At 35.9% G+C, this 13,974-nt stretch overlaps 1 protein-coding gene across 1 annotated transcript in view; it reads right to left on the bottom strand.

Moving 5' to 3' along the window:
- Nucleotides 1-13,974, bottom strand: part of LOC131927098 (protocadherin Fat 4) — a 54,111-nt gene that overhangs the window by 39,814 nt on the left and 323 nt on the right. Inside the window, exons 2-9 of the mRNA XM_059282757.1 lie at nucleotides 12,791-12,919; nucleotides 11,976-12,238; nucleotides 9,774-9,993; nucleotides 8,285-8,469; nucleotides 7,250-7,370; nucleotides 6,001-6,207; nucleotides 3,933-4,073; nucleotides 70-227 (exon numbers count right to left, since the gene is read on the bottom strand). Coding sequence (XP_059138740.1) covers nucleotides 70-227; nucleotides 3,933-4,073; nucleotides 6,001-6,207; nucleotides 7,250-7,370; nucleotides 8,285-8,469; nucleotides 9,774-9,993; nucleotides 11,976-12,238; nucleotides 12,791-12,866 — 1,371 coding nt within the window. The 5' untranslated portion in view covers nucleotides 12,867-12,919. The remainder of the gene's footprint in view (nucleotides 1-69; nucleotides 228-3,932; nucleotides 4,074-6,000; nucleotides 6,208-7,249; nucleotides 7,371-8,284; nucleotides 8,470-9,773; nucleotides 9,994-11,975; nucleotides 12,239-12,790; nucleotides 12,920-13,974) is intronic.

The raw sequence follows: 13,974 nt of genomic DNA, 5'->3' as shown, positions 1-13,974 counted from the left end.
AGTCGAACATTTAAATTAAGAACGTTGAAGCTCACATGTAACACGTAACAATTTTTTACCACGACTCACCTGATTAAAAGCTGGTGGCCCATCGTTGACGTCCCTCAGGTTGATGGTCAGGGTAGAGGTGCTTGTAGAAGCCGTGAGGGTGGAGGAGTGGGCTGTAAGGGTACACGTGACCGTCGGGGCAGTCGTGTAGCTCATGGTTTTCGACACGACCACTAGACCTGAGAAAAGATAACAGAAATTTTGGTGAGTAAAAAGCAAGATTCACTTTCGAACCTGATGGTCAGTGGGGCAAGGGAAGCAGATTTTACCTATTTCTGTGACCTCGGCATATGAAGAGATTGTGTGGTTGGTACTTTGCCCAGCGGCCTTTAATTTCTCTAACCTTAGGTACCTATCAGAGCTGGGTGGACTCAGGGCCGTTCTATTGACTTGAACCCGGATCCGAACTCGAGACTATTGGCTTAATAGTCGAGTCAGTAAAGTTTTAACAATGTAACAACACTTTTAAAGTAGATGCATTATTTATAACTGTGTCGATAAGATAAGACTTAAAACTATTAAAACTGCTACTTTTGTGGTTATATTTATAACTAGCAATGGGTACCCATTTCACGTGATTTATTGGCCTATATATTTTTACTGTTATGCTTATTTTAAAAAATATGCATAAAATAGTTATTGGTCAAAACGCAATGTGCTTAACAACACGTCGAACGATATTGGTGACAACGCAAAGAAATAAGTATTCAACCTAAAACTCAAACACATTTAAAATAACAAAGGCTACCAATACCTATTAGAAAAATCAAAAGATTATATTATAAGTCAACACAACACCATATTAAATGCACCCACTGAATAAGAGACTTAAATGATTCCGTTAAAAACCCGGCTGTTCAATGGTATTTATGTTGTTTTTTTTAAAGTAAAGTGTATCAGTTTGACCGAGGAAATTGTATACATTTTATAGCGTACGTCTTGTTAAGTACATCTATAGATGTAAATCAAATTTCAATGAAATTTATTATTTCTTCATAATCTAAAACTGGAAGATGACGCCATTAGTGTTCTTTACGTAGTTTAAATATGTTTAAACAAGTGGCATGTGACGTCATTATTTCTTGCGTTCTTGTTACAACCATAAACACTTTTCCGGTTGCATAATTAAAATGTGTTTCTACATTTGATTATTGCTTTATTTTTATTTTCTTTCTGTAAATGCAATTTACTTTATAAATTTAAAACATCCAACATAGTATTTTCATCAAAAGTCCGTATCTGTAAGTTCTCCATATATCGCTGAACATACCGATCACATCGCCTCAAAAATGTTGCGGACATTGTTGGGCTTTTATATATTAGGATGAAACTAGCGTGCTCTTCCCCGCGCGTTGCCGCGGGGATAGAAGAAAGTCTGACAAAATATATAAAAAGTGTTTCAACAAGGCGTTACCAATCCTATATTTTTAGACGTGTGACCTTATTTTCTAAAGCTGAGATATTTAAATATAAACAATGCCTGCGCTTAGACCATATTTATCGGAGCACAGGTTTACTACGCTATCGCATGAAAGCCTTGAGTGTACGTTAATCACTCACCTTAATAGTGAGTTAGAACACACTTTGGTGACTGCTCATGTGTCATAAGCGCGCCTAATTATGTTTAGTGAACGGCTCTAAAACCCAATCTTGTGCATAGTCTTTCACACTATTCAAAACGAACGTATGCGCCATATCGCTCACGGGGGCGCCAGTGGACTCGCCTGATACTATTTATTGAACGACTATAATATCCCATTTTATCCATAGTTTATTTCACTGTTTTAAACAAACGTAGGCGCCCTAGCGCTCACGGGATAGCCCGGGGAGCCAATTAGCACCCTGCCTGGGCGCCGGCGAATGCGCCTGGTTCAATTGAATGACTATAACGCTTAATCTTATCCATTGTCTATCTCTCTTTTTAAAAAGAACGTAGGCGCCATAGAGTTCTCGGGAAGACAGTTGCGCCAAATCGTATGATAAAAATTGAATTTTTTCCCCCAAATACCTTCTCATGAGTATTTTCATCAACTCCCCAAAGTTTTATAGCATTCGAATGAACGGTGTCGACCCGCATCCGACTTTTATTTTTTATTTACCGTAAATAGAGCAAAATTGCACCTTCCCAGGTCCCGCCCTTGCAGAATTAAAGAAGATTTTTTTCGCAGAAACCTTCCATGGAGTGTTTTAATCAACTCCCCAAAGTTCGATGGCGATCAGATGAACTGTTTCAAACCACAATCAATTTTTATTTTTATGTACAGTATCTAGAGAAGAATCGAATCGCGCCATACCGGGGCGCCGCTCCTGCGAATTTGACTTTTTTTGCAAGCAACTTCCCAAAGTTTCATGGCGATTGGATTAAAGGTGTAGTAATGTATAAAAGATAAACATACAAAGGAACATACATTTCTTTTTATATATAGACTATCGTGCCCGTTCCCGCGCGTTGCCGCGGGGATAGAAGAAAGTGTGACGTAATATTTTAAGAGGGTTTTATCATAGAACTACTAATATTATATTCTTAGACGTGTGACATTGTTTTCTAAAACTGAACTATTTAAATGTAAACAGTGACTGCGTTTGGATCATATTTATCGGGGCATAGGTTTACCTACACTACCGCATGAATGCATTGAGTATACTTTAATCACTAACTGTAATAGTGAGGTAGAACACACTTAAGGATCGCCCAGGTGTCAGGGACGTAGAGGGGCGCTTTCGGGAGCCACCGCTTACACTACCGGAGGGGCGCCGCCCATGGCCCATAGCTCCTTCAAACCAACGTAGTCGCCATGGTGCTCACATGATAACCTTGGCGCCAAATAGCACCCTGCCAGGGCGCCGGCGAACGCGCCTGATTCAATACTATAACGCCTCATCTTATACATAGTCTATCGCACTGTTTAAAACGAATGTGTTAGCCCGGGGTGCCGCTTTGCACCCTGCCTGGGCTCTCGCGAACGCGCCTGATTCAATTTAGAGACAACTACCTCGCTCTAATTTATCCGTTGTCTATCGCACTGTTTAGAACGAACATAGGCATCATTGCGCTCAAGCGATATTCCAGGGCGCCAAATCGAACCCTGGGGCGGCGCCGGGAGACGCTCCTTTTTCGATATAGTCAACGATTATTGTTATTCATCGTGTCTTTAGTGTATTTGCACATCGTGTCTTTAGTGAATAGCATTTTTTTTAAACGAACAGTAGGCGCCATAGTGCTCACAGGGGAGCCCGGGGTGCTTAAGGTCACGTTAGCTTCAGGGCGCCAGCAGTTGCGCCTGTTAAAGTTTTACAGCTAAATATAGTAGTACCCTTTATCTGCTATGCAAGACGACCGAATAACGGATACCAAGGGCTAACATAGGCGCTCTGGAACTCTGGGCGCAAAACCGTGTATTGATCAAAATAGCATCCTCCCGGATATCAACTTCACAAAGGTTAACGGCGATCGGATGAACGGTGTCAAACCGCAATCGACTTTTATTGGTATATACCGCATATAGAGAAAAATCAAATCGCGCCCTGCAAATTTGAAATGTTTTTTTCTCAGAAACCTCCCCGGGAGTATTCTCAACAACTTCTCAAAGTCTTATGGCGATCGAATGAAAGGTATAGTAATGCATAAAAGACAAAAAAAAACAAATAAACAAATTAAAAATTTAAAAAAAACCACATACATTGCTTTTTATTAATGTAGATTAGTGATTAAAATTATTAGTTTAATTTTTAAAAATCAATCTAGTTAATTGAAAAATGAGAAAATGCAATTTGGTCTATTCTTTAATAAACAGCCTGATATTGAATAGTTAGGTGAACATTATTTACACTTACCTGTGTACGTGTCTATCTTGACCTAGTCAGAAAACTTTATTTACACTCACCTGTGTACTTGTCTATCTTGACCCAGTCAGGTGTGCATGTAGCAGCGAATGTAATCTTAGAGTTGTCAGAGTTTGGGGCGTCAGCGTCAGTGGCGGTCACTTGGATAACGGACGACCCGATGGCAAGAGTCTCATCTATACCTTCAATTTAAGCACACAAAAAATGTATTTTTACATCAGTTTTTATCATTACAATCATTGGTTTTAATCATTAAAAAAAAACAAATTTTATGTGTACGTGGTTTTATACTTAGGGCAACATTTTACTATCGTTTAGAGAGATGCATGACAGGATCGGTGCCTACAACAGTTGTTGGTGCGGAGATAATTCACACCAGTGGCGTAGCGAGGTCGGGTGTCACCCGGTGCGGTCCGCACCCCCCCCCCCTCCTCGCTACGCCTCTGATTCACACGGGGTAGACTTAACTGGGTAATTGGTTTTGTTCGTGAAAATAACAAGGTTTTCTTAACCACGAGAGCGTGTTTTAAAATTCAAGTGCAGGTTAGGACAAAAACATGCATTAATTCAGAGCATTCCGAACCACTACGATTGAATTCAATACAATACGAAACTAAACGATGCCATACACGATTCTGCACTAATTCAAAATATAATAGTCATTCATACAGTATATGCACTGATTCAAATGAACGAGAAATAGGGAAAAAATTTAACTAAGAGGAATTGTGCTTTAAAAAAAATTAAGTTCTAAAAAAAAAGAAAGATATTTATAGTATGACATTTAAGTTGGCTCTCGACCTTCATTGAATTGTGCGAACACATTTTGGTTCATGCATATTTAGGGTTCGATTTCGGATATAAAAAACGTCACATGAAACATATTAATTTATTTAAACTATTTTAAACGAAACGAAAAAGTGGAAAGGTACACAATAAAATGACGTCATTAATTCTAGAGTCGACATAGTGTTAAAAATCCAATGCCGAAAACAATACAGAATAATAATGACGTCATAGATACTTGATAATATGGTTACTAACATTAACGCCTAATTTATTATTCTAATCTTAAAAATTGTCTTCATGCAGAGTTTCTTTCATGCATCTCTTCCGGAAGGGGGAACCCCCCCCCCCCAACCACCTCCTCCAGAGAACTTCAAGAGTGTCCACCCCACCCTACCCGAGAATTTAGTTCAAATGCCCAAACACCCCCCCCCCCTTTCCCCCGGAGGAAAACAAACACTGCATGATTTAAGTTTAGCGACCAAAAGTTGAAAAGTGGTCTAGAAGTAGGGTGTACCTTGAGTCTGTATAATCAAAAAATGCGACCAGTGTTTCTTTCAGACCTTTTTTCTCCGGCGGGGGAGGGGGCAGATGGCAAATTACCAGGGGGGGTGGACACTGGTAAAAGTATGTATTTTCTATATAAATTATATTTAGATCGAGGGGGCAGTAAAGGTTTTTCGGGGGCTCGCCCCCCCCCCCCCCCCGCCCAGGAGTTGCCTGAAAGAAACTCTGAATGTTTGAGCTTAGGTGCAGGGTTTAGGGATATGACTACGACTATATTTAGTATGGATGTGAAGTAACTACGTGTAGATCACGATTACCAGATAAAGTATTATGGTAATGTCTCCATTTAGGGTCTATACACAAAATAGAATGGCGTCATGGATTGTTCAATAAAACAAATAGAATTAAGAATCGAATGCCCAAAACAATACAAAATAATAAAGACGTATTTGATAATAGAGTAACAAAACATAAAATTGTCTAAATTTAGGAAAGAGTGTAGCTATACAAAACATACCGGAAAAGTAATATATATAACAAGCGGTAGTATCAGGAATAAGGTTGGAGTTGTTTGAGGTTTTATTTCAAATTAAATTTCGGATCCGGTTAAAAATCCGTTTTCTATGACATTTTTCTTTTCCGGTTAAATTTGAAGTTGAGGTAGTGATTTTATGTTTTGGTATCGGTTTAAAGAAAACGACAACGCTATGAACAAACGCCCGTGGTATTTCTCCCTCAACGTGCCATTTATTTAGTACATAATATGCATGTCTGTAAATAGTAGATATAGTTGGTAAAAAGAAAAAAGTTACTTACTGATTGGATAACTTGCTGCGGAAAATACCGGTTTTTCATCGTCCACATCAAGTATAAAGAAACTTGTTGTTACAGTTGTCGTTCTTGATGGAGAACCGGAATCGGAAACAAGAATCGTTGAAGAAAGGGATTTAGTCGATGATTCATAGTCCTGAAGTGCTTTCAAAGTGATTTTACCGGTGCTGTCTACATTGAAGTTGGTATCCGCTTTAAAGATCAAAACATTTTTAAAATTACTTTTTAAAAACTACTCTTCATTTTTGCGGTAACGTCTATTGTTATTCTTAGATATGTTAGTAGTTGTTGTTGTTGTTTTTGTTGTTGAAGTTAGAAGTATTTATTGTTGTTGTACCAGGGATAGGTGTACGTAATCACAATACACTATCCGGACTCCTCTAAAATATTCAATTCTTAAAATCCTAAATAAACAAAGATAAATACATCTGAGCAGCCCTATTTCAAATGAACTTCTTCTTTGTTCTTAATTTTATTATTGGAAGGGATCCCCTCCAACAAACTTACGTATAAGTGTCAACTGGTTATGCGCCATTGAGGCCATTGACTCCGATTTCAGCCTGCTTTTCTTTTTGGATTCGCTTCCATAGCCTTTGTCCGACCAAGAACAAACTAAAAGGCAGCAGTTGATTTGATTTTGGAGTTGTCTCTCCTAGAAGAGTGGCTTTCCCCACCTAATGAGGATCATCTGCCCGAAGGTTCGAACTCGAGACTTTTCGGTTTAGCAGCCATGAGCTTTACCGACCTAACCACGCCGACCCCCATCAAATGAACTAATTAAGATAGATCTTGGTGATCGTAAACGTTTATCTCCCTACAATGATCTATTGCTACACTTATAATTGTATGTACAACGTCAACTGTAGGAAACAAGGATCGCCTGGTATTAGTTGTTGGCTTCACACAAAGCCTTACGGTGCCCATGTATTTTAGTGGTTCAGACAAGCACGACATTTCTATAGCTAGCTGACATGACCTGACGCCCCAGATATGATTGTCCAATTGTTCTTCCCCCCCCCCCCCTCCTTCCATTAAAAAGACCTCTAAACTATATATATATATATATATATATATATATATATATATATATATATATATATATATATATATATATATATATATATATATATATATATATATATATACCTTTTAGTAAAATAAATATTTTAAATTTTTAAGTGTTGTATTTTACTACAATTGATATTAATTGCAATTTTATTGAACAACAATTTACCTGTAGTGTATGTTAATATATTGCCAGAACTATCTTTGTCATTACATGTAAGAGTTGCCAGAAGATCATTTAATTGAGCATCTTCTTTAAAATAGGCGACAAGTGTGTCCACTTGACAGTCCTGGTGAAAGAAAGATAAAATAAAGTATTTGAGATTTACTTAGCATCACGGTAGCACTTACTGCGTGAGTGTCGTTTTATAGTGCAACATCATAATGAGAGGGCCTGTTTGACTTCCTCCAGCTTTCAAATGATTCATACTTTAAACAAAAATCAAACCACTGGCTTCAATACCATCACTTGTAGAGTAGATCGTAGATGTCAATGCAACATACATTTCTATATTTTCTTTATTTTGAAGAGTGGTTGACCTAAAACTGACACGAGTCCATCTGTATGCATCGTGTGATACTCCAATACATTTTTAATTAAACAAAACTAACTTAGTATTGTGTTGTTTGCTTTAAATGTGATTACATTCTTCAGAACGTTTTTTTTTTAAATAATTTCTGTATTAGAATGTGCATCGCGATGTATCTAGTTATTAAGCAAAATAAAGGAGTAAATTTATTTTCATAAAACTCATAAACTATTTAAATATGGATGTAATGTAAACAAACACAGAGGCGTAGCGACCCATTTCGGCGCCCGGGGCGGACTACCAAATTTGCGTCCCCCCACTCCCTCACATTTCTATATATAGTTATTCCTGTCTTTGAAAAAGCCTCCCCCTTCCCCTACCCACTTTGAAATGTTTGTAGCGCTTCTTACCAGTTACTATCCCGTAACAGTTTCTACACAAAGTTGATATAGAAAACAGTTAAATCAGAGTCTGAAGCCTTGTAGTCATTTATTTTCGTAAGTTTGACTGTATAATTCAATACTTCAGCTTTAAATGAGCATTAAATTAATTTTTCTACCCCTTTTGGCGCCCCTTAGGGTCGGCGCCCGGGGCGGCCGCCCCACCCGCCCTCCCCTAGTTACGCCACTGAACCAACACTCGTAAATATTCAAAGCTTAAAAACTTAAACGTACAGGAAAAAACTCATTGACTTCACCGACGTTGATAATGACATTTTGTGTTGCTGTTTTTGACGTATCTCCTGTGTTGTAAGCTTCAACAGTTAGGGTGTACGTTGGTGTGGTGTCATAATCCAGGCTATCCACCAGTATAATGGCACAGTTCGGCTCATCCATTTTAAACTTACCACCGTCGCCAGCTGGATATTAAACAGAAACATTGAGGGCTAGAGTTGATACGATTACTCGACTCAATCACTATAATCTATTATTCTACTCAATCACTATAATCTATTATTCTACTCAATCGCTATAATCTATTAATCTACTCAATCACTATAATCTATTATTCTACTCAATCACTATAATCTATTATTCTACTCAATCACTATAATCTATTATTCTACTCAATCACTATAATCTATTATTCTACTCAATCATTTTAATCTATTAATCTACCCAATCACTTTAATCTATTACTCTACTCAATCACTATAATCTATTATTCTACTCAATCACTATAATCTATTATTCTACTCAATCACTATAATCTATTATTCTACTCAATCGCTATAATCTATTAATCTACTCAATCACTATAATCTATTATTCTACTCAATCACTATAATCTATTATTCTACTCAATCACTATAATCTATTATTCTACTCAATCACTATAATCTATTATTCTACTCAATCATTTTAATCTATTAATCTACTCAATCACTTTAATCTATTACTGTACTCAATCACTATAATCTATTATTCTACTCAATCACTATAATCTATTATTCTACTCAATCATTATAATCTATTATTCTACTCAATCATTTTAATCTATTAATCTACTCAATCACTTTAATCTATTACTCTACTCAATCACTATAATCTATTATTCTACTCAATCACTATAATCTATTATTCTACTCAATCGCTATAATCTATTACTCTACTCAATCACTATAATCTATTATTCTACTCAATCACTATAATCTATTATTCTACTCAATCACTATAATCTATTATTCTACTCAATCACTATAATCTATTATTCTACTCAATCATTTTAATCTATTAATCTACTCAATAACTTTAATCTATTACTGTACTCAATCACTATAATCTATTATTCTACTCAATCACTATAATCTATTATTCTACTCAATCAATATAATCTATTATTCTACTCAATCACTATAATCTATTATTCTACTCAATCGCTATAATCTATTACTGTACTCAATCATTTTAGTCTATTAATCTACTCAATCACTATAATCTATTACTCTACTCAATTACTATAATCTATTACTCTACTCAATTACTATAATCTATTATTTCACTCAATCACTATAATCTATTTTTTTAAATATATATAAAACATACATTCGGAAATCAGGACCATGCTGGGTTTTTTAAGAATCTATTTTTAACATGTTTGTCTTTGAAAATAGTTTTTAAAAAATTCAGATTAATATCTGCTGTGTTATTTCAACACACATACATGAAATCTTTACAGACGTGAGCTCATCTCCAGATCCAGGTAGATCCAAGTCTGCTAGAGTACAGGTGGCTACAACAGTGCCGAGGGCCGTGTCCTCCGGTAAAGGTACAGGTGATGATAGTCCAGTTATTGTTGGGGAATTGTCATTGGTGGATGTAACACTGACTACCACGGTTACATAAGTGACGTTAGAGTTGAGGTCATCTACTGATATCACCAGCTGTGAATGACACCAAGGTTTAGTTTAGAGAGGAAATGTTTATTGGGGTGTAATGCTTAAAATTGATTGGGAATAGGAGAACCCTTTTCTTACTCTACAGTTTCTCGGACGCGTCAAAACTAATAGTACTAAATCAAATCATATTTCTTGTAACGTAAGTATAACAGGCTAGAAAATAGGCAGAGGTGTTACTCTAAACTATAATAAAGCCATAAAATGATGTTGAGGTATCTCAGGAATATTAAATAATAATAAAGAAAAATCTTCTTCTTCGTTCTTAATGTAGTATATGACGGAGGATTTAAACAACAAGACCAACTTGGTGTATGAACTGGACTGTGGTCTCCAGATCAGCGGGTGCCCCATATAGTTTTTCCTTGAGTGGGGTGTATAAGGCCAGTGTTTGGATCGCGCCTGGCTATAGGGCTGGTAAGTAGGTCGCCAACCAGTTCTATGGCTCATGCAGGTTTTATTGAGCCGTAGAACTGGTTGGTGACCTACTTACCAGCCCTATATAATGAACAGACATGAAGGACGTGCTGCGTATTCTCCGGGGCCTTGCCACAAGGGCAAGTTTTGCCACACGCAATTTTTAGTTGTGTATGCATGGGCTGTTTTAGGCTGTTGTGGCCTGATCTGAGTCTAAGCATTATGTTTTGTTGTTTTCGTGTCATATTGTATTATCCATCGTCTTTTTTGTAGTGTGGGTGTGTGTCAGACAACATTTTAAAAAAACATCAATACCCACTTTTTAATTTCGGTAGGGTAGTGAGATAGGTCAAACCCATGTATGGGATTGTAATCTTTTTATTTTAATTAAATAATGTCATACTATAAAACTGTAATTTAAAAATTAATTCATACTTAAAATCTAACAATAGCTATACAAAAAATTGCCAATCGACTGTGATTAATCTCTTTTTTTTAAAAAAAGTCCGTATCTTTAAGTTCTCCATTTATTGCATAAGATCTCATTATTCTCATAGCCTCGGAAAATAGGTGATGGACGGAGAGAGAGAAGTGTGCACATGAGCTTTTATATGTTAGGATTCGGTCGACTGCAATAATTCACGTATCTGTGAAATGTGATCAACAAGGACGGGGACACAAACCAGGACATAAAATGCCGTATCAACGAAGCCAGAAGTACCTTCAAACCACTACACCCGATATGGAATTGAACAGCCTTATTTACTCCAGCGCAAGATAAGAATCTTTAATACAGATGTTAAGGTAGTACGTTTTATGGCGCGGGGGGTTACCAAGTCAAGTCAGAATATAGTCGTTCACAAATAGAAGTCTACGTCAAAACCTTAAGATAAGATGGCCAGACAAAATAACCATTGAAGACTTGTGACAAACCACAAAGCATTATACGATACACAGTGATTTTAAACATCGCAAATGGAGATGGATGGACCACGTCCTGAGAAAAGGACAACATCGCGAGTCAAGGGTTGGACAGGAACACCTAGGGGATGAATAGTAGACCGGCCTGAGCAATCCTGGAGAAGGACAGTGGAAGTAGAAGCAAGGGCTAATGGGCTTAGGGGGCTGTATTGTAGAGAGTTGCTTTAAAAAGCGTCCGTTATAGAGATGTAACTGCAGCCCTTTGCTCCTCAGGGGCGTTAATTAAATTAGTCACATAGTTCGACTGGAATGGCTAGGTCTTTTACCAAGTTCGTCTGGTGTTGCTTAATAAAGCCCGTTAAATATTGGGCTACTTCAATTAATCTTAATGGCTAACATTTTTAAAAATCTTTAGATAATTATAGATTTTTATAAATGAAGATTTTTCCAATGGCAACAAATTTTTATATTTTAATCTTTTTTTTTTCCACCTAGTTATGTAGAAAATACATTATATGCCTTACTATTTACCTCATACTTAGCTAGAAACATCGTATTTTCTACTATTAATTAATAATATTGTGATTAAAATTGTACAACAATTACATATCGAAGCACCATTCAAAACTTACAATGTAGGGTGTAGAATAGTTCCCGCTTATTATGTTTTCTGCGTCTAGAGTGGACGACGCTACAGTTATTTGACCGGTTGCCGGATCAACTGCAAAATAGCCAGCGGTGTTTCCACCATCGGTAGTGTTAAAGGCATAGTTGAGGGTAGTGTGAGTAGGATCAGGGTCAGTGCAGGTCAGTTGGTAAACTGATTGTCCGTTTGTAGAACTCTCTGCCACACTACTAAAACCAACAGACGGACTACATACCGGAACTCCACTTTCTGTTGGAAAAAAATTAAGCTGCTAACTCAACAGATCTAAATAGAGTGAAAAATGTGTATAATGTGTGTTCAACTTTTGAAAGAACAACTTATGTGTATTTAATTTGCAATGGCTTTTTAATTTAAACATCGCGACAAATGGACAGTTATATAATTTAGAAATTAAAGTAACTTGAGATGTATTAGAGCTTTTTTTTACAATTTATAATTCTTTCACGCTTAGAAAATTAAGTTGTCCTTAAACTAAAGCTTAGATTTTTGTAATACTTTGTAAAATACCTGTATCACATTTACATTGTTTCGTAAAAAAACATTTTAATTTAATCTAGATTTCTCATATTTAATAGAAACCACCAAAGAACGATAAGTAAAAGATTATAATCAGGTAGAGTTGTTCAGATTCTGAATTGATGAACGAACAATCTCATTTACATCTATCGTCAAAGGAACATTTAGTTTTATCATACGACATGTCTTGAAAGTACTGTTGTTTGTGCATATTTTGTGTAGATGTTGCTATGAAAAAATTTTAAGTGGATGTTGCCAACTTACCTGCGGCCGGTGTGTATACCAAAATGATGGCGAATATCAGGCTTTTTAAACTATACATCTTCTCTAGGGCTGTCATGCATAGGTCTATTGTTTGTGGAGCTGTTAAAACACGGTACGTTTTCTACAAACCTATCAATAAATATTGTAAATATTTAATATAATAATATTATTATATTAAAAGGTGAAAACACTTTAATTTATCAAACTTAAAAGTATCATTTAACATTTCACAAACATACACATTTTGATGATTTTGTTTCTTCTAAACATTTCATTTTTTAAAGTCTGTAATAATTAGTGATCCAATCATAATGCTCTCATAATTTACTTAAACGCCAAAACATTACTCGATTAAAAAATAAAGCAGGGGTGATCTCCCCTAAACTTTCTCGAATATTCTTATATAACACTACGGGGGGTGGCAACTCGGAATATAGACATGTTTTTTAATCCATTTTTAATTAATTAAACATTTTAAAATAGAATATACTCTCGTAGAAAAAAGAATTGCGCATCTAGTGATAGCCAAACTATATGTGTATAATAGTGCGGAATATTATTAGTACTTTATAAACTCATATTAGTTGTTTTTTTTTGTTTTTTTGAGAAATCGAAAATAGCGTAAATTACTACTTCCGTTCAACGGAAATTACTAAAATTTGACAGAAGGCAGAGTATTAGATCTTTTACTTATATGTGAAATTTCATTTATCTATCTGAAACAGTACTTAAGTAATGAGTTTATAGGCTTTTGAAAAACTAAAAGTAGAATAAGTTCTACTTCTGGTTGTCGGAAATTGCTGAAAAGTTTATACAGAGCTACAAATTTGATATAATACTTGTATATGAAATATCATCAACCTACCTGCAACGGTACTCAAATTATCGTGTTCACAGACACACATACATGCACACACACACATACACACACACACACACACAGACATACGGACAAAATTGCAAAACTATGTTTTTTTCCGACTCAGGGAGGTGTAAAACGTCGAGACTTGTAAAAATCGCGATTTTTTTTTACAATAAATCCTCTATATGCCTACTTTGTATACGAGAAAGTAATAAACCTACATTGTATTTTTGCTGGAGAGTTATGATAGTCGATATACACAAACATTACGATATATACTATATATATATATATATATATATATATATATATATATATATAT

Source organism: Physella acuta, unplaced genomic scaffold (genome assembly GCF_028476545.2).
Source record: "Physella acuta isolate Inbredline_101_S28 unplaced genomic scaffold, ASM2847654v3 ptg001372l, whole genome shotgun sequence".
Taxonomy (NCBI): domain Eukaryota; kingdom Metazoa; phylum Mollusca; class Gastropoda; family Physidae; genus Physella; species Physella acuta.
The sequence above is the reverse complement of the archived record's forward strand: the minus strand, read 5'-3'. Positions and strand labels throughout refer to the sequence as shown.